Below are 22,433 nucleotides of genomic sequence, written 5' to 3'. Positions count from 1 at the left end.
AAAAAACGCCCAGTCCCTTCTGCACCCCCCCCCCCCCCCAACCCACTCGTTACCCCGCCTGCAGCCTACACAGTCACAGAACCGCCTGAGCCTCTAATTCAGACCCTCCTTCGACGTGCACAGGACGGAAAGGGTAGGTGGAAGGGGGACCCAAAGTCTCTGCCCAGAACCGAGATTTTTCTCCGAAAAGTTTTGACCACTGAAGCGATGTTACAGCACACCAATCGGCTGGTGTGTAGCAACAGAAGACTGTAATGCTATAAACGGAGAACTTGCAATTTTTGATAGTGTTACTGTCATGTTGCCCAGTCACTAAGCGTGGCGGCGACTTACCCAACATGAGAAGGAAAATGCAATTTAAATACTATCCTGTCTCCTGTTAGAGTCGACCAAGGGCGCCCATACAAGTCTGTAGGGCAATGGGGAGAGGGGGGAAGAGGAAGGCCAGATCTGGTTATGGAATATTTTTAATATCTTGGAAGATGTACGGCGACTTGTAAATAGCCACAAAAAGTCTGCATAATACCGACTTTTAAATCAATTTCTTGAAAGACGACTGCACTATGTTTTCCTATCCCCAAGAGCTAGTGGGTGGGCGGGGGGGGAGGGGCGAGCATCCCTTGCTCCCGTGTATGGGCGTCCTTGATGTCAACATACACTCCTGGAAATGGAAAAAAGAACACATTGACACCGGTGTGTCAGACCCACCATACTTGCTCCGGACACTGCGAGAGGGCTGTACAAGCAATGATCACACGCACGGCACAGCGGACACACCAGGAACCGCGGTGTTGGCCGTCGAATGGCGCTAGCTGCGCAGCATTTGTGCACCGCCGCCGTCAGTGTCAGCCAGTTTGCCGTGGCATACGGAGCTCCATCGCAGTCTTTAACACTGGTAGCATGCCGCGACAGCGTGGACGTGAACCGTATGTGCAGTTGACGGACTTTGAGCGAGGGCGTATAGTGGGCATGTGGGAGGCCGGGTGGACGTACCGCCGAATTGCTCAACACGTGGGGCGTGAGGTCTCCACAGTACATCGATGTTGTCGCCAGTGGTCGGCGGAAGGTGCACGTGCCCGTCGACCTGGGACCGGACCGCAGCGACGCACGGATGCACGCCAAGACCGTAGGATCCTACGCAGTGCCGTAGGGGACCGCACCGCCACTTCCCAGCAAATTAGGGACACTGTTGCTCCTGGGGTATCGGCGAGGACCATTCGCAACCTTCTCCATGAAGCTGGGCTACGGTCCCGCACACCGTTAGGCCGTCTTCCGCTCACGCCCCAACATCGTGCAGCCCGCCTCCAGTGGTGTCACGACAGGCGTGAATGGAGGGACGAATGGAGACGTGTCGTCTTCAGCGATGAGAGTCGCTTCTGCCTTGGTGCCAATGATGGTCGTATGCGTGTTTGGCGCCGTGCAGGTGAGCGCCACAATCAGGACTGCATACGACCGAGGCACACAGGGCCAACACCCGGCTTCATGGTGTGGGGAGCGATCTCCTACACTGGCCGTACACCACTGGCGATCGTCGAGGGGACACTGAATAGTGCACGGTACATCCAAACCGTCATCGAACGCATCGTTCTACCATTCCTAGACCGGCAAGGGAACTTGCTGTTCCAACAGGACAATGCACGTCCGCATGTATCCCGTGCCACCCAACGTGCTCTAGAAGGTGTAAGTCAACTACCCTGGCCAGCAAGATCTCCGGATCTGTCCCCCATTGAGCATGTTTGGGACTGGATGAAGCGTCGTCTCACGCGGTCTGCACGTCCAGCACGAACGCTGGTCCAACTGAGGCGCCAGGTGGAAATGGCATGGCAAGCCGTTCCACAGGACTACATCCAGCATCTCTACGATCGTCTCCATGGGAGAATAGCAGCCTGCATTGCTGCGAAAGGTGGATATACACTGTACTAGTGCCGACATTGTGCATGCTCTGTTGCCTGTGTCTATGTGCCTGTGGTTCTGTCAGTGTGATCATGTGATGTATCTGACCCCAGGAATGTGTCAATAAAGTTTCCCCTTCCTGGGACAATGAATTCACGGTGTTCTTATTTCAATTTCCAGGAGTGTATAATAATAAAACTCAGAGCAATGTAATATATACGGTTCACAGTAGCAGAGTCGTAAACGTACCATCGAAAATCGTTTAAGACAGGAAATAAATTGTGGCCTGTTGGGTTGGCAACTACTTTCTGATGCTTTGTGCTGATTGCAGCTCGTTTCAAGAGTTTCTTTGCGGATTTCAGTCCCATTTTAATACATCCAAAACTAGGTACGATTTTTACTGTCTTGGAGATAATTTTTTATTGTTGCTACAGTTTATAGCGGCACAATTAACTCCGCAATACGGCCTCGTTTGCATTTTGAACGTATTTCTGTACTTTACACTATAGGCTATAAGATACACAATCATTCTGCAGTGTGTTTATACATGCCAGCCGCATGGCAGCGCTGAAGTAGCGGTTGCAAAAGAACTGTTTAAGTTTCGCGACTGTTTCAGTATGTTTACATGTGGCTTGCAAAATCCGATTTTGTGAACTGCTTCTGATATGCTCCCATGCAAATGCAGAACCGTTTCTGAAACGTGCTTGGGTTGTCAGCTTATGTCTTGTTTTTAAAAATTTTCGGCTGATATGGACAGAGTTTTAGATTAGATTAGATTTACTTTCATTCCAATTGATCCGTAGTGAGGAGGTCCTCCTGGATGTGGAACATGTCAGAAAAACAACAATACATGACAAATATTTACAACTAAAACAAATAAGCTAATGTACCATTCCACAGGTCCCAAGTGGAATGATCGTCATTTTTAATGAACACTAAGAGTCATTTTACAAATACTAATGCACTGAATTTAAAATAAAAAACGTTTTTTATTTATTTATAAGGTAATAAACATGTAATACAACTACTGTAATACTTATTTACAATGAACACATTACTGCACTGAAATGGTGCAGAAGTTAGATTATACTTAAACACACACACACACACACACAAATTTTCAGTGAACACATTACTGCACTGAAATTGTGCAGAAGTTATGTTGTACTTATATACAAATCAGTTGGTTTTACTAAGAAATTCATCAATGGAGTAGAAGGAGTTGGCCACCAATAAATCCTTTAGGCTTCTCTTAAACTGAATTTCATTGGTTGTTAAGCTTTTTATGGCTGCTGGCAAGTTATTGAAAATGTGTGTTCCTGAATAATGCACACCTTTTTGTACAAGACTAAGTGACTTTAAATTCTTGTGAAGATTATTCTTATTTCTAGTATTGATTCCATGAATTGAGCTGTTGGTTTGAAAAAGTGATATATTTTTAATGACAAATTTCATTAAGGAATAAATATACTGGGAAGCTGTAGTTAGTATCCCTAGTTCCCTAAACAGGCTTCTGCAGGATGTTCTTGAGTTCACACCACATATAATTCTTACTGCACGTTTTTGTGCCCGGAAAACTTTAGCTTGGCTTGATGAATTACCCCAAAAAATAATCCCATATGACATTATGGAATGAAAGTAAGCATAGTATGCTAGCTTTTTCATTTTTATATCCCCTACGTCTGACAAAATTCGCATTGCAAACAGAGATTTGTTAAGACGCTTCAGCAGTTCTGTGGTGTGCTCCTCCCAATTGAATTTATTATCAAGCTGTAATCCCAAGAATTTAACACTGTCCACTTCTTCTATCTTCTTGTCATCATATGTTAGACATATACTCTTGGGACACCCCTTACAAGTTCTGAACTGCATGTAGTGTGTTTTTTCAAAGTTTAGTGACAAAGAATTGGCTAGGAACCAGTGATTAATGTCCACAAATATTTTATTGGCTGATCTTTCTAAGACTACACTTGATTTGCTATTTATTGCAATGTTTGTATCATCGGCAAACAAAACAAACTTGGCATCTGGTAATGTTACTGATGAAAGGTCATTGATATACACAAGAAAAAGTAAGGGCCCCAAAATGGAACCTTGTGGGACCCCACATGTAATTAGTTCCCAGTTGGATGATGCCTGATAGACATGTATCAAGCTCTTTCCTAATAACACCCTTTGTTTCCTGCCAGAGATATAAGATTTGAACCATTTTGCAGCATTTCCTGTTACACTATAATATTCTAGTTTACTTAAAAGGATATTGTGATTTACACAGTCAAATGCCTTTGATAGATCACAAAATATACCAGTTGCCTGCAATTTTTTGTCTAATGAATTAAGCACATTTTCACTGTAAGTGAAGATAGCCTTCTCAATATCAACCTTTTGCACAGTGAAGGAGAAGACTAAGCATTAAGCTGTCTACGTCTAGTTCTTAACTGAAGAGAAATGGGATTGTACTGCCTACATCAAAAAGTGAAACAACTGTTTTCCAGATACCATATTTGACAAAGCTAGAAAATCCGCTTCAGGCCTTAACATGTGAACACGACAGCGAAAAAGATTTCCGAAATTCGGTTTTCATGTTGTGGGAGGTGTGTTGCATGTAAACGTTTCTTTCGTAGGCTGTAGGGCAACGGCGAGCGAGAATCCTCTGTAGTGTAACAGCTAGGCGTGAGTGCGCAAATGGCATTTGATCATGCGCCGGTCGCATTCGCACATGTTCACTTGTGATCCGCTGATTGTCTGTTCTTCAGAGAACCAACAAAGGAAGTTCACATCCTCTCTGCGTCGTTCCCGGAAAAGCAGGTATATTTCGTCTGCTATCTTGTCTATTTTTGTTGCTGTTGACAAGAATTACTTGTGAGATGGAGGGATCCGGAGAGAATGTAATGTTGCTGATAGAAGAATACACATGGTGCCCCAAAAACACTGACAACGCTTAGTATGTTGTGCGGAGATGCACACTGATCGATTTTCAAGAAGGAACTCACATCTGGAAGTACACGGCTTTGGTGAGCGAGAGCCTCGAAGTTCGAGATGGCTATGCGTTTCACATTACGCCAATAAACCCAACATGAGTAACACATCGCGCTGTCTACGTTACAAAAGGTCTTCGAACTGCGCACCTCTCACGTGAATGCAGAACCTACATCGACGGTGCTGAGCCTTACGCGTATCAGCCAATGTACGTATGTATGAATTGAACTGGGGACCTAGAAACGACGGTGAGGCTTCGTTGCGCCGTAGCCTTCAGTGGTACACAACCCCACAACAGGTTACAGCAGTCCACTCACCCCACCGCCACCCCACACCGAACCCAGGGTTATTGTGCGGTTCAGCCCCCAATGGACTCCATCGGGAACGTCTCATTCCAGACTAGTGTAACCACAACGTTTGCGTGGTAGAGTAATGATGGTGTAAGCGTACGTGGAGACAGTGTTTGCGCAGCAATCGCCGACATAGTGTAACAGGCGGAATAAGGGAATCAGCCCGCATTAGCCGAGGCAGATGGAAAACCGCCGTAAAAACCATCCAAAGGCTGGCCGGCACACCGGAACTCGACACTAATCCGCCGGGCGGATTCGTGCTGGGGACCGGTACGCCTTCCCACTCGGAAGCACTGCGTTAGAACGCACGTCTAGCCGGGCGGGCGCATGAGCCAATACTTGCGGTTGTCTTTGAAGTATTTCAGTCGCTCCGTGGAATCGAGCAATGAGGTCCTCTGCTGACGGTACAAGTGTGTTACACACCATTCTCTTCATACTGCCCCACAGAAAATAGTCGAGAGGCGTCAGATCAGGCGACCGTGATGGCCATGGAACTGGTCCACCTCTACCAGTCCATCGACAGCGTTGTGCAACGTTGAGGTGACTCAGCACATCAACGTCATAGTGTTCTGGACTCCGTCGTGTTGCAGCCACATGTCAATCAGAATATTTAGTGTCACTACATCCATTAGTGTAGGCAAAACATCGCTAATAAATGTCAGGTACATCGGCCGTGTTGGTCTGTTTGGCAGTGAATATGCCCCGATGGTATTGTCACAAATTACCTCTCCCCAGATGTTAATATCGATCATGTGTTGATGATTTTGAATCATCTGAACACGCCGATACTCTTCCTCCCAAACATGCATGTTGTTGTTGTTGCTGTCGTCTTCAGTCCTGAGACTGGTTTGATGCAGCTCTCCATGCTACTCTATCCTGTGCAAGCTTCTTCATCTCCCAGTACCTACTGCAACCTACATCCTTCTGAATTTGCTTAGTGTATTCATCTCTTGGTCTCCCTCTACGATTTTTACCCTCCACGCTGCCCTCCAATGCTAAATTTGTGATCCCTTGATGCCTCAAAACGTGTCCTACCAACCGATCCCTTCTTCTAGTCAAGTTGTGCCACAAACTTCTCTTCTCCCCAATCCTATTCAATACCTCCTCATTAGTTACGTGATCTACCCACCTTATCTTCAGCATTCTTCTGTAGCACCACATTTCGAAAGCTTCTATTCTCTTCTTGTCCAAACTAGTTATCGTCCATGTTTCACTTCCATACATGGCTACACTCCATACAAATACCTTCAGAAACGACTTCCTGACACTTAAATCTATACTCGATGTTAACAAATTTCTCTTCTTCAGAAACGATTTCCTTGCCATTGCCAGTCTACATTTTATATCCTCTCTACTTCGACCATCATCAGTTATTTTACTCCCTAAACAGCAAAACTCCTTTACTACTTTAAGTGTCTCATTTCCTAATCTAATTCCCTCAGCATCACCCGATTTAATTTGACTACATTCCATTATCCTCGTTTTGCTTTTGTTGATGTTCATCTTATATCCTTCTTTCAAGACACTGTCCATTCTGTTCAACTGCTCTTCCAAGTCCTTTGCTGTCTCTGACAGAATTACAATGTCATCGGCGAACCTCAAAGTTTTTACTTCTTCTCCATGAATTTTAATACCTACTCCGAATTTTTATTTTGTTTCCTTTACTTCTTGCTCAATATACAGATTGAATAACATCGGGGAGAGGCTACAACCCTGTCTCACTCCTTTCCCAACCACTGCTTCCCTTTCATGCCCCTCGACTCTTATAACTGCCATCTGTTTTCTGTACAAATTGTAAATAGCCTTTCGCTCCCTGTATTTTACCCTTGCCACCTTCAGAATTTGAAAGAGAGTATTCCAGTTAACATTGTCAAAAGCTTTCTCTAAGTCTACAAATGCTAGAAACGTAGGTTTGCCTTTTCTTAATCTTTTTTTCTAAGATAAGTCGTAAGGTTAGTATTGCCTCACGTGTTCCAACATTTCTACGGAATCCAAACTGATCTTCCCCGAGTTCCGCTTCTACCAGTTTTTCCATTCGTCTGTAAATAATTCGCGTTAGTATTTTGCAGCTGTGACTTATTAAACTGATAGTTCGGTAATTTTCACATCTGTCAACACCTGCTTTCTTTGGGATTGGAATTATTATATTCTTTTTGAAGTCTGAGGGTATTTCACCTGTCTCATACATCTTGCTCACCAGATGGTAGAGTTTTGTCAGTGCTCGCTCTCCCAAGGCTATCAGTAGTTCGAATAGAATATTGTCTACTCCCAAGGCCTTGTTTCGACTAGGTTTTTCAATGGTCTCTCAAATTCTTCACGCAGCATCATATCTCCCATTTGATCTTCATCTACGTCCTCTTCCATGTCCATAATATTGTCCTCAAGTACATTGCCCTTGTGTAGACCCTCTATATACTCCTTCCACCTCTGCTTTCCCTTCTTTGCTTAGAACTGGGTTTCCATCTGAGCTCTTGATGTTCATACAAGTGGTTCTCTTTTCTCCAGAGGTCTCTTTAATTTTCCTGTAGGCAGTATCTATATTACCCCTAGTGAGATAAGCCTCTACATCCTTACATTTGTCCTCTATACATCCCTGCTTAGCCATTTTGCACTTCCTGTCGATCTCATTTTTGAGACGTTTGTATTCCTTTTTGCCTGCTTCATTTACTGCATTTTTATATTTTCTCCTTTCATCAATTAAATTCAATATATCTTCTGTTACCCAAGGATTTCTACTATCCCTCGTCTTTTTACCTCCTTGATCCTCTGCTGCCTTCACTACTTCATCCCTCAGAGCTACCCATTCTTCTTCTATTGTATTTCTTTCCCCCATTCCTGTCAACTGTTCCCTTATGCTCTCCCTGAAACTCTGTACAACCTCTGGTTTAGTCAGTTTATCCAGGTCTCCTTAAATTCCATCCTTTCTGCAGTTTCTTCAGTTTTAATCTACAGGTCTTAACCAATAGATTGTGGTCAGAGTCCACATCTGCCCCTGGAAATGTCTTTCAATTTAAAACCTGGTTGCTAAATCTCTGCCTTACCATTATATAATCTATCTGATACCTTTTAGTATCTCCAGGATTCTTCCATGTATACAACCTCCTTTTATGATTCTTGAACCAAGTGTTAGCTATGATTAAGTTATGCTCTGTGCAAAATTCTACTAGGCAGCTTCCTGTTTCATTTTTTAGCCCCAATCCATATTCACCTACTATGTTTCCTTCTCTCCCTTTCCCTACTCTCGAATTCCAGTCACCCATGACTATTAAATTTTTGTCTCCCTTCACTACCTGAATAATTTCTTTTATCTCATCACAAATTTCATCAATTTCTTCATCATCTGCAGAGCTAGTTGGCATGTAAACTTGTACTACTACTGTAATAGGCATGGGCTTCGTGTCTGTCTTGGCCACAATAATGAGTTCACTATGCTGTTTGTAGTAGCTAACCCGCACTCCTATTTTTTTATTCATTATTAAACCTACTACTGCATTACCCCTATTTGATTTTGTATTTATAACCCTGTAATCACCTCACCAAAAGTCTTGTTCCTCCTGCCACCGAACTTCACTAATTCCCACTATATCTAACTTTAACCTATCCATTTCCCTTTTTAAATTTTCTAACCTACCTGCCCGATTAAGTGATCTGACATTCCACGCTCCGATCCGTAGAACGCCAGTTTTCTTTCTCCTTGCATGTTGTGCAAGTTTAATATACCATGTCTAGTAATCGTGCAATAATCTTTTAATAGCACCATGCTCGGGAATTGTGGCTGGAGTATACAGCTTTGTAAATACCATTGTGCAAACTGTACCCGTCGTAGGTAGTCCTCCTCCCTTAAAGCCTGGACACACTGCAGATGGCAGGGATGGAGCCGGTGTTCATGGACAATACGCCACACGGCACTTTTAGCCGTGTGGAGCGCCTGTACCACCTGCCGAGTGGCTGAATCCTCTTTGAACTTTGTCAGCACGTCCTCCTGCAACAGTAACGCTCGAGGCGAGTGTGGAAGACCCGCATCACGTTTCAGCACCTCCCAGAGGACAAACAGTAGGCCTTAACTGGTATTCGCAAGTATCAAGCACAAAGTGGTACTACTTTTCTGCACAATGGATGCAAATAAAGCAGAAAAAACCGACCTGCAGCTTTCTGGCTACTCTGAGGTGACTCTCGGTGGTCACGAACGTGGAATGATGTGGTGTACATGTGTTTGGAAAACTTTCCGCATACAATCTTACAGCAGATCACCCACTGAAATATCACTTTACCGCATGCAAGCACCATGTCGGTCATTTCCGGAGCTGTATACTGGTACGTGTCCTACTGTGGACTGTTATGAAGCTCAGTTCGTCGATCAGCGTACACAGGTGGCTAAAGTGTTACATACCTTCCGTATTCATATACCAAAACAAATTGGAACAAACCATCACAACTGTTCGTTCTCAGACTTCGACGCTCTCCAGCCTCCAAGCCGTGAGTTTCCGGATATCAGTTCCTTCTTGAAAACTGATCCGTTTTCCTTCCCACACAACATACTAAGCGTTGTCGGCATTTTTTGAGACTCCTTTAGATACCATACGTGCTGCTTCTGTGATCGAAGGGCTCGACAGCGCAAATGCCGAGGGAAAAGAAATAGGATTGGTAGAAAATTACTGAGAAGTAATAAAAATCCCATCTGGGGACGTGAGAAGGACGAGATGCTTGCATAAGGTGAGAATGGAGTGTATAAGCACAATCTTCTTTATTCTTTTTATTAAAAAGAAAAGCATATTAAATGTCCTTGAAAGTAAAAAGTGCAAATATGCATGTTTTTCTGATTAAAGTTAAAAATGTGCAAAAGACCTTATCATTTTCGCCATTTACATGAATGGTATCTGTAATTACAGGGCTCATGTATCATTGTTATATTAGAAATTTTTGATGATACATAAAGATCACGCTATCTGTCCTCTAACAAGCTACATACGGTAGCAGATTATATCAAGCAGTCTCTGTGAAAAGTTATATATATGTCTCACATTTTGACTAAGATGCAGTTACGGTGTACTTAGCTGTTACTACTCGTTATGAAGTTGGCAATTTTTTTCGTTTTCGTTTCCGTTGCTCCTAGCCAATGAAGTGATAATATATGGCAGCCAATGAGAGTCAGACATTCTAATGATTTGTCTCGGCACAAAATATCATTTCATTTTGTTTTTGTGCAAGAAGCATTTTGATAATATCTGCTTTCGAATCTCTCCATCATGGATTATAAAATTGTTGAAAGTCTCTTAACCCGGCGTCAGTTCTCAGCGGGACTCATCAGCAGAAGCAGCATTTTCCTGAAGATGGCGACCAGTTGGATCGCCGAAATATCGAGTCAAGTTGATTTTAAGATCCAGCAGCAAACCCGAAGAGACTTTCAAGGCTTATTACGCCGGGAAAGCCTACGTAATCACGATTATAAAGTTGGTTACTGAATTACGTAATTGTTTTGTAGATTGTACGTTAAGCGGAATATGGTGAGATGTCTTGTTATATTATTTCGTATTCCAAAATATATATTAATTTGTAGGGTGAGACAGTGAGATGATGTACGGATCATGGATTCACTGCTAAGGAAGATTCTGCAGTGAATGTTCTCAGCCTATGACGCTTGCAGCGGTTATGCAAGCAGATTTTACACTTTTGTCGAATCAGTATTCGACAAAGAAGTAGGTTTGAGGATAGTACACTGAACGTGGGAAATATATTGAAGATGAGATATTTCACCTGTGATTGGTCTTCTTTACTTCCCGTCGTTCATCTCGCAGAAACCAACTTCACAACGCACAGTTCCAGCTAGGTTCACAGTAACTACATTTTCCCCAAATTTTTGTAACAACTTTATATATCTAAACAACATGGTGCTAAACATCCATCGGGGGACTGATGACCTTCGCTGTTTAGTCCCCCTTAAACATCCCAACAACCACCACCACCTAAACATCCATCTACATTCTACAGCCACACAAGCAGAATTTTTCCAGGTCATAACTTTTCCGGAGACCCTGCTTTATCTGCTGTGATGGATGACAACGACAGGACTACACAGAACACGTAAGAGGGTGTCTTACACGTCAGTTCGTGAAGTTAATCCAAGAACAGGTTATCTTTTCCTCAGTCTCAGATGACAAGGTAAGCTAAGTTTCATTGAACCGCTCCTATGTCACCGTCTATGGACTAGTGGTGATTCTGAGATAAGACTCTGAGGTGATCCTGGAAGGTGAAAGAGGTAGCGACGAAGCAGCTAAACACCTGGCATGGGCGCTCACGAGCAACGAGCAACATGTGCAAAGCGAGCTGGGGTTCCTTCATGTTAGAATCGCATACGTAAAGAGAGATCGAGTGAAAAAATATCTTCCAACAAAGTGAGGAGTATGTCTCCTGGCAACACTGTGCATGCTGGTGCATTTAAGCTGAGAGGCTTCATAAATCGGTCTGTTAAACGACAAACTATCTGTCTCCTGGTACAAGTTCATTGTGAATCTACGTTGACAGCTCTTCACAATTGTAGCGTGGAAATACATGTCTGGTGCTACTACTGAGAATTCTATCTCTGGAGGAACGTGTTTCTTCCAGGACAAGTAAATACGTGGGAAATGAGAATCGCCCAAATAGCGCTGTAGCGCTCATTAGCACAACGTGACACGGTGAATGAAGTCAGCAGGAATTAATGCTTCCACTTTCTGTAAATGTTACGGCGTAGCTGTTGTTCTGGCATGCCTGTGTAAGATCTCAGTTTGATTTTAATGCCTCCAGCGTATAAATTGCATTTTGTTTGCGATATATTTTAAATACGCTGTCTTCTGCGGTCTTTAGTAAGACAACGATTTGGATTTTTGTCCCTGGGCACTCAGCTGTCTTCCTCTTTGCGGAGAAGCAAACAATATCAGAGATTAATTCTCGTCCACCAGTTGAATAATCAAGACGCTTGTTTGTTAAGTTCCGATTTACGCATTTAGTCGCCATTTAAGGAAGTATGATTTAACAAATTACTACTGTTGCATAAGAATCTTTAAGCTCATTCATATTAGTATGTACTAGACGCCTGGATAAAAGTGTATCCAGTGCTCAAAAATAATGGAAGCAAGGAACGCAATTCTTTCTTTCGTCATTATCAATCACAACTAATGCTTTACAAATTTATGTTCGTAGAGCTAGCTGCCGATTTGTGACGGAAGTTCGGAGAAAAATAATTGTTCTTGTGTCTCGTATATCGTATCTAAAATTACAAAGTATGAATCATTCCCAATTTACGACGACACTCTTTCTTCGCTTATTTCTTTTATCGAGACACGAGACCTGCATAATGGGCGGATTTGCATATCGTACGATGTTAGCAACTATGGACATAATAGATCAGTTTATTACAAATGATTCGTTGGTTCCCGTATTTCACTGGCAGTGTTAGTCCTCAGCACGCTTGGGTTTGCTACTTGTAAGTCAGTCGCTTCTGGACAAGGGTGAAGTATCTCATATTGATACATTTCCCATTCTCCACTATTTCTCTGAGTTTGCAGCTAGGCCGCAACACTGGCTCCTGCCACTGAAATCTGTCAACCATGAAGTTATTTTGTTCCATGAAGGTATTATTAGGGTCTATACATCCATATTTTATTCGAAGTCGAATAGTAGCTGTCCATTTTGTACCAGCCAAACATCTTCGTTCTTCGTTTCATACAAAGAGTTTCCTCCACAAAGAGTCACTTGAATGCAAACAGAAAACATCTTCCGAGCCTGCGTCCACATGAGCCTGTTGCATGGTACATTCGAGATTCTTGGAGACAAACAGAATGAATTGATCCATAACTAGTTCAGGAATTAGTAGTTGTGCTGTATGCTTTCAAATCTCGAGTTTGATCCAGAAACTAACATGCTGATCATAAAACTGATTTCGCTTTATTTCACTTACGTTTTACTCGAAGTTTCCGTTGTCATGCAAATCAACATTTTGGGATTCGGTAGAAATAGGTGAATCAGGTACTGGTTCAAATGGCTCTGAGCACTATGGGACTCAACTGCTGAGGTCATTAGTCCCCTAGAACTTAGAACTAGTTAAACCTAACTAACCTAAGGAGATCACAAACATCCATGCCCGAGGCAGGATTCGAACCTGCGACCGTAGCGGTCTTGCGGTTCCAGACTGCAGCGCCTTTAACCGCACGGCCACTTCGGCCGGCGAATCAGGTACTGTATTAGCCAATTTTTAAGTGCGCGTAATTTGTTAAATCAAATGACGCAAACAATGGATCTCTTCAACAAAGTTGACATACCCACTATTAAAGATAATATCAAGTTAACTGTGGAAGAACTCATGCGCAAGCGATCTTATCAGTCAACAGCGAAACACATTACCGCGCACTTCGTATCTGAAGTGACTGGTACCTGAAGTGGTTCTTGTCTGGAGTGATGTATTTCCTATCAACATTTGTGTTCCACTCACTGCCATCGAGACACGTACTGCAAATGTGACAACGTATTTATCTCGACAAAACAATGAAAATCGAATTTACAGTAAGTCGATCTGCAGTTCTCGGTACCAAACGTGGTCTATACTAAGGTGACAAAAGTCATGGGATAGCGAAATGCATATATACAGATGGTGGTAGTATCACGTACACGAGGTATAAGAGGGCACTGCATTGGCAACGCTGTCTTTCGATTATGGCCCCACAACGGGAATTAACAGACTTTGAAGGCAGAATGATGGTTGGAGCTAGACGAATGGGACACTGCATTTTCGAAATCGTTAAGGAATTTAATATTCAGAAAGCCACATTGTCAAGAGTTGCCGAGAATACCAAAGATAAGGCATTGCCTCTCATCACGGACAACGCAGTGGCCGACGGCCTTAACGAGCGAACGCAGCGACGTTTGAATAGAGTTGTCAGTGCTAACATACAAGCAATACTGCGTGAAATAACTGTCGAAATCAATGTGGGACGTACGACGAACGTATCCGTTAGGTCAGTGTGGCGGAATTTGACGTTACGACTATGTAAGCAGACGACCGACGTGAGTGCCTTTGTTCACAGTGCCTCTCCTGGAATCGTGACCATATCGGATGGATCCTAGACGAATGGAAAACCGTGGCCTGGTCAGATGAGTCCAGATTTCAGTTGTTAAGAGGTGATTGTAGGGTTCGAGTGTGGCGCAGACCCCACGAAGCCATGGACCTAAGTTGTCAAAAAGGCACTGTGCAAGCTGTGGTGGCTCTGTAATGGTGTTTACATGGATTGAACTGGGTCCTCTGGTCTAAATGGTTCAAATGGCTCTGAGCACTATGGGACTTAACATCTGAGGTCATCAGTCCCCTAGAACTTAGAACTACTTAAACCTAACTAACCTTAGGACATCACACACATCCATGCCCGTGGCAGGATTCGGCGACCGTAGCTGTCGCGCGGTTCCAGACTGAAACGCCTAGAACCGCTCGGCCACTAAGCCCGGCTTCGCTGGTCTAACTGAACCGATCATTGACTGTAAATGGCTGTGTTCGACTATCTGGAGACCATTTGCAGTAAACGGCGATAAAATTTTTATGGATGACAATGCATCATGTCACCAAGCCACAGTTGTTCGCGATTGGTCAGAAGAACATTCTGAACAATTCGAGCGAATGATTTGGCCACTCACATTGCCCTACATGGGACATAGTCGAGGGTTCAGTTTGTGCACAAAATTCTGCACCATCAACACTTTCGCAATTATGGATTGCTATAGATGCGGCATGGCTCAATATTTCTGACACGTCGGGTTCCTGCATTATGCAGGGCAAAAAGAGGTCCGACACGATATTAGGAGGTATCCTACGACTCTTGTCACCTCAGTGTATTTGAACGATGGAAAGAAGTGCGCTGCGCGGAGTGGCCGCGCAGTTTGAGGCGCCATGCCACGGACTGCGTGGCCCCTCCTGCGGGAGGTTCGAGTCCTCCCTCGGGCATGGCTGTGTGTGTGTGTTGTTCTTAGCATAAGTTATTTTAAGTTAGTTTAAGTATTGTGTAAGTCTAGGGACCGACTACCTCAGCAGTTTGGTCTCTTGGGAATTCACACACAACTGAACATTTTTTGAAACAAGTGCACACGGTGACAGGTAATGGATTTCATAACAGTGTTATGAATGTTTTTCAGTTACCTCCAGGATATACTCAGTAAAGATACAAAGCACACGAAATATTTCTAGAACAGTATTACCATTTGGTGCAAGAAAACTGCAAGAGACGTCGTAAAATTAGCAGATTATGTGAAGGAAAGCATTATTCCGTCTCGATGTCTTCAAATGAAGTGTTATGATGATATGATTGTTTCCTGCATGAATCAGTGGCCTAAGGTTCATCATTACTTGGAATGATATTTAATCGTTAATGAGGTAAAGACTAACAAACTTTATGTGTAACTACAACACGGAGGACAATAGAGACAACAGGAATGTGCAAGTTGTCTGCACCAAGACGAGAGTTCCCAAAAAATGTGTGTGAAATCTTATGGGACTTAACTGCTAAGGTCATCAGTCCCTAAGCGTACACACTACTTAACCTAAATTATCCTAAGGACAAACACACACACCCATGCCCGAGGGAGGATTCTAACCTCCGCCGGGACCAGCCGCACACTCCATGACTGCAGCGCCTTAGAGCGCTCGGCGATAGTTCCCCATGTAGGTAGTATACAAACCACTGACTCATAATATTGCGCGCACTGCTGTTTTATTTTATTTTTATTTATTTATTTTTTTTTTTTTTTTGCCTCCGTAATGTAAGGACACGGACTACTTCGAGACACAGTTGCTGACTGGCACTTCTGTGGAGCCAAATGAGAGTCTTGTTCGAACAACGCTTTTATATAACGAAAACATGAATCATATGGGGGCATCAAATGAAATTTGTGACTAAATCTAAAATGAGGATTTCTTGGAAGGATGGGGGTAGGGGGGGAGGGTGGAAGGAGGAGGCGCGACTTGTATTCTAAGTGGGGAGCCACCAACAGATGAAGTAATTTCTGGCGTGCCCCGGAGATGAATGCTGTGACACTTGTTATTCATGTTGTATATTCAAAATATCCACGGGTGTACTGCCGGTCTACAGTGACCAACGGGCACAATATTTCGGCGATCATACATGTCGCCATCATCAGGTGAACTGACGGACTGAGCTCCTGTGAACGTGCCGGTACGGAGATCCGTACGCTATGGCTGCTCAGGGGCAACTGGCTTCGGTCGCGGCGGCGGCCGATTTAAATACCCTCCGCCCGCGGCGCACTCCCTCCGCCGTCCGCGCCCCGCGCCACGGAAACGCGGTGGAACAGATTGCGACGGCGTCTGAGATGACGTCGGTATGATGGCTCTGTCCGCCGTGGTCGTCACAACTATACGTTTGCTCGATTTACTCTTGATTAACCCAATCGCTGGTTCCCAAGCCTTGCTAAGATTATAGCCACAGTACTCAAGAATCACATGTTGTATATTAATGACCAAGCAGACAATATTAGTAGTAATCTGAGACTTTTCAGAGATGCAGTTATCTGTGAAAAAAAAAAAAAGAAGCTGCACAGATGTTCGGTCTGACATTGATAAGAATTTAAAGTGGTGAAAAGGTTGCCAACTTGCTTGAAATGTTCAGAAGTGTAAAAATCCGCACTCCGTCAAATCCTAAAACCTTGTATCCTGTGATTACAATATCAACGAGCAACAAATGGAAACGATCACCTCATAAAAATACCTGGATGTAGCAATTTCTGGGGATGGGAAATGGAATGATGACGTTGGTTCAGTCTTGGGTAAGACAGATGGTAGACTTCGGTTCATTGGTAGGATACTGGGAACAAGTAATATATCTAAAAAGAGATTGCTTACAAAACACTCATGCGACCTATCCAAGAACATCACACAAGCGAATGGGAATCATGGTAGATAGTTCTAACACAGAGTAAAGAAAGGGAAGACGAAATGTCATGGGTTTGTTGGACCCACAGGAGAGTGTCACTCACATACTGGGAACTATGATCTGGCAGACGCTTGAAGATGGACGTTGACTATCCTGTGGAAGCCCGTTTACTGTGTTTGAAGCACCACTATTGAATGGCGAATCTAAGAACATAATGCAGACCCTGACAGCAAGGATAAGATAAGACTAATTACAGAGCGCACAAAGGCATTTAAACTGTCATTCTTCCCCAGTTCCATACGTGATGGAACTGGAAGAATTTCAGGCAAATAATTTGTACAGTGGGAAGTACCATCCGCCGTGCATGTGATTGTGCTTTGCGAGGTATGTTTATATACGTAAACAGGTTCAGTCGTAATTAAAGCAGGTAATTGACTTAGGTAGATTGGAAAACGACTTAAAACAGTTGTCGTCAAACTGAAGGCTACGGGCCGCATGCGGACCGAATGAAGCATTCGCGCGGACAGCGTTATTTTATAATAATACGCATCTAGCCATTAACAGCCGAATCCAAAAAGTCTACTAAAATTACGAGCTTTTAGAGTGTAGTTTTCCTGCTCAGTAAAAAATCAAAAATACGTATACAGGGAGTAACATATGAAATATGTGCGTAATTTTAATAGACATTGGCGAATTCACCCGTGAGTTAAGTAAGTTTGGCCGCTTACCTCAGGGGCAGATCGATAAGTAGCTTGGCTACTGTGGGTTAGAGGATGTGAGAGGGGGGGGGATGTTTTATTGTTTGTCTTCTAGTACTAACAACTAACGGATGTGCGTGACTAGTACTGATCAGATCATAGGGTATAAATTTTGACACGAAAATAACACGGATTGGTGAAAGTGCATTACAAAAAAATGGTTCAAATGGCTCTGATCACTATGGGACTTAACATCTGAGTTCATCAGTCCCCTAGACTTAGAACTACTTAAACCTAACACACATCCATGCCCGAGGAAGGATTCGAACCTGCGACCGTAGCAGCAGCGCGGTTCCGGACCGAAGCGCCTAGAACCGCTCGGCTACAACGGCCGGCAAAGCGCATTACAGAGACGGTCTCCTTCAGATGTGGTACTTATTAGTATCAAGGTCCGCCCCTGGTAGCTGAGTAATGGCGGCACGGTAGCTCAGCGTGTTCGGCCAGAGAGCTGGTTAGCCTCTGTAATAAAAAAACTGAGTCGAAAGGTCAACAAAACGAACTTGAACGTATGTCATGTGACGTCCGCAACGATCAAATACAACGATCAACAACGAACAAAATGCAAAAAAAAAAAAAAAAAAAAGAAAAGTGGTCAGTGCGACAGGCTGTCAATTTTAAGGGCCCGGGTTCGATTCCCGGATGGGTCGGAGATTTTCTCCGCTCAGGAACTGGGTGTTGTGTTGTCCTAATCATCATCATTTCATCCCTATCGTCGCGCAAGTCGTCGAAGTGGCGTCAAATCGAAAGACTTGCACCAGGCGAGCGGTCTACCCGACGGGAGGCCCTCGTCACACGACATTTATTTATTTATTTTATTGGTATCAAGGAGTATGAAATCAAAGTAAGGCTATTTTCGTACAACGCAATGAGAAAACGCAAAATAACATTCCGAACCTTTGCTATCACGCCTCATTTTGCACAGTGCATTTAAATGTAAGTTCAGTATTACTGTTATTAATCAACAAATGATCACTCGCTTAGACAACACAACAACACTTCGTCAGATAATTACAGTATCACAACTTTGGGGACACTAACAGCGGCGACGATATGAAACACTTAACAGTCGAGAATAAGTGTTACAAATGGTGCCGACTTCTAACGATCAGTACTCGAGGACCAGCGGCGGCCAATTTATCGCGCCTATACGTAGCTAGTCTACCATTATTTTTTATTTTTTTTTGGGAGGGGGGGGGGCGGGAGTCTGCTGACAACATACAAAATTTGTGTAGGTTATCAACTGAAGAGTGGAAATGGAAAACGTTGTAAGTCCCATTTTCTTTTCAAAAAGCGCGCTCTGGAGAAGGACAAATGTATCAATTTGAGGTAAGGGGTCGAGGCCCAGAAACGATGCAGTCGAAAATTATAATCGAACATCTTTCTGATATCCCCGACAGTGCACCTGATCTACTGGAAGCTCTTTGCTTTCCATATTTTTGGAGAAGGTAGCATGGACCAAAACAAGAGCCTCCAGTAAGCATGATCTTTAAAGTGCATGCGCTAATAGCTGTGAGTACTTGACAAAGGTTCACTACAAGAGGTATCAAAACGATTTTCAATTCTAATTTCCGCCTCAGTCTTTCCCGGACAAGGATCCATTACCCGAGATATATACATTTACACTACTCCATCATCCCCGAAAGTTTGGAAGAAAATGTCCTACTCTGAAAAAGAAGAATGAAAAAAATGTCAATCTGTTCAAAAGAGGAGAGACAACAGTCGATGTATGCCATGCTGAACTTCATCTGAGAGACCAGCCACGTTTATTAGTTACAAAACAGAAAGGGCTGTTGACGATGTTGCTGTTTTTTTGCTCAACAGCGCAGGGAGTTTTACGCTAAACTTCGCAACATCTGATCCCAAGAACGAAGTTGTGTCAGGAACGGAACTTGATACGAGAGATCTTTTTCTTCAATTATGTTATTCTTTTTACAAAAACTCAAAAACTGTGAAATGGTTTTCGTTGAGTACAGTTGTAATTAAAATGTTAATGGTGTATTTCTGTACTTGTTCACAGTAAATGATGCCAGCCAAAACAGTTGCACGATAAAGATTTATTAAAATTTCTCGACCAAGGTTTCCGTATATATAAATATACCTTCATCAGAAGTAAAAAATCTAAAATTACATCTGCAATGGAGATTAATAAAACAATTGTGCCAAAGGCGTCGTCAATAGTCAAGACATTATCTCCATTTTATTAATCTCCATTGCAGGATGTAATATTAGATTTTTACTTCTGATGAAGGTATATTTGTATATACCGAAACATTATTCAAGAAATTTTAATAAATTTTTATCATGCAACAGTTTTGGCTGGCATCATTTACTGTGAAGAATTTGAACAGTTGCTGTTTCAGCCATGTTTAAAATCTTGAAATTCTGTGCTTGTGTTATCATGAAACGTTGGATCTGTGTTAACTAAATGATTTTCTATTTGTCTCATCCTTTACAATCACGAAGTGGGCAGCATAATTCTGTGGATACTAGTAAGTTAAGCACTAAAAGAGATACATCGGTTTTTGAATGTCCTATAAAATGTCAGATCTGACATTTAGGGCATTTTCCGTTTCCGCTCTTCAGTTAATGATGGAGGTTGGTACATACGCTGCCCGAGGTGCCGGCTCACCGTGTTGGTATTGGCTGTTGAGCAAAAACGTTTAACGACGACTCGTTTAGAGTCCACACAGGAGTCTGGTTACAACACTCGTTCGACCTAGCCTATTCGTAGACATTACTAAAGTGTGTGTAACACGCACCGAACACGATAGATAGAGGGTATTGCAAATAAACAGGGAAACGCGCCAGGGTAGCCGAGCGCACTAACGTGCTGCTTTCTGGACTCGGGTAAGCGCACCAGCCCCGGATCGAATCCGCTCCGCAGATTAACGACGAAGGCTGGTGTGCAGGCTAGCCTGGATGTTGTTTTTAGGCGGTTCTCCACATCCCGCTAGGTGAATGCTGGGGTGGTCCCCACGTTTCGCCTCAGTTCCACGGCTCGCAGACATCTGTACACGTTCGCATTATTCCATGAATTACACTAGTCGCAGACAGCAGGGGTACACTGATTCCGTCCTGGGGGGTACGGGGTGGCGGCAGGAAGGGCATCCGGCCACCCCTTTCCACTAACCTTGCCAAATCCGTTCCTAACAATGCCGACCCTGCGCCAGCGCGGGACATGGCACCAGTGAAAGAAGAAGAAGAAAGATTGCACGTATACAGGGAGGGGCAGTACGAATAGAAAGTTTGTTTGGCCCGTGGGAGAGTGTCACAGAGAAGTCGAAAGAACTGAAATTACAGACGCTTGGAGTACACGCCAGCTATCCCCCGAAAGCCTACTTATAAATTTTCAGGAAACAGTATTCATGAATATAGAGATATACTGCAACACTCTGCGTGTTGCTCCGGTGGGACAGGAAGACCAAGACAGCGTTCATATAGGCATTTATGCACTCATTGTTCCAGCAACTCATATGGGAATGGGACGGTAATAAGCGGTACAGCCTCTGTCGCGTACGTGGCAGCGGTCTGCATGGTACAGGCGCAGAGACAGACAGTGCGGCCAGTTACCTGAAGCGACGGCCCCGGGGACGGCGGCCAACAGCAGCGCCAGCAGCGGCAGAAGGCAGCTCCTCCCCTCACCCATGGCGAGCAGACTGAGCAGTGCCGGACTTGGTGTCTCCCTTATCTGCAAAAGTGCGATTCCATAACGCCGCGCGCGCTCGCAAGGAGGACCGCGGCGCGCTGCAGCTGCAGCTGCTGCTCTTGTTGCCAACTGCGGCCCGCCTCGCACGTGCCATGTAACCAGGAGTTAGCCATTGCCACGGATGATGACTACTTGGCGTCAGTCGCTGTTCCAAACAGTACCAGACTTTTTCAGTGGAGCTACGGGCAGTCGAGGAGTGACAGGGTTGGGACACGCGCACCTCTCTCCAATATTTCAACAAAGGCTTAATCAGTCATATATCGAGCAATTAAATACTATATGCGGAAACAGGAAATCACGGGAACAACTGAAACAGCGCATCACTTCATTGCAATTTGCATTTATTGTAACACTTGATAACAGACCAAGAAAATGTCACGCGTTACACTTGACATAATAGCACGAGAAAACTAATAAACACCTGATTCAGTTTTCTGCACTTTAATTAAAGTTCAACAGGCGAACTCAATTTAAGTTCTCCCATAAATATAAATATGCGCTTAGGCGCGTTAAAGAACTCGTTATGATACAGACATTTATAACATCAAGGCAGGCACACTCCATTTAAAGGGAAAATAATTAGCAAGTTTACACATTGAATAGAACATTAAGATGAATAACAGAAAATTGCATCGTCCACAACACCTTACGGTAACAGTTAATCCTCCAATAAGTTCCTTTCATTACAATATGACATTAAGTACTATATATATAACCACGATCAAAAATTGCTGGAAAAACACTAAATTGGAGATTGAAATGGCAATTTAATGGCTACCTAGAGTAACAAAATTAAGAATAGCATACTTATAAAACTTCCTGGCAGATTAAAACTGTGTGC

At 43.6% G+C, this 22,433-nt stretch overlaps 1 protein-coding gene across 1 annotated transcript in view; it reads right to left on the bottom strand.

Annotated features, from left to right (window-relative positions):
* The window catches only part of LOC124775934 (sphingomyelin phosphodiesterase-like), a 158,092-nt gene extending 136,560 nt beyond the window's left edge, over positions 1-21,532 (bottom strand). Inside the window, exon 1 of the mRNA XM_047250779.1 lies at positions 21,457-21,532. Coding sequence (XP_047106735.1) covers positions 21,457-21,532 — 76 coding nt within the window. The remainder of the gene's footprint in view (positions 1-21,456) is intronic.
* Positions 21,533-22,433: the final 901 nt, after the last annotated feature.

This window comes from Schistocerca piceifrons, chromosome 2, assembly GCF_021461385.2.
Source record: "Schistocerca piceifrons isolate TAMUIC-IGC-003096 chromosome 2, iqSchPice1.1, whole genome shotgun sequence".
Lineage (NCBI taxonomy): Eukaryota > Metazoa > Arthropoda > Insecta > Orthoptera > Acrididae > Schistocerca > Schistocerca piceifrons.
Note: the sequence above shows the minus strand (reverse complement) of the source record. Positions and strands in the feature narration are given on the sequence as shown.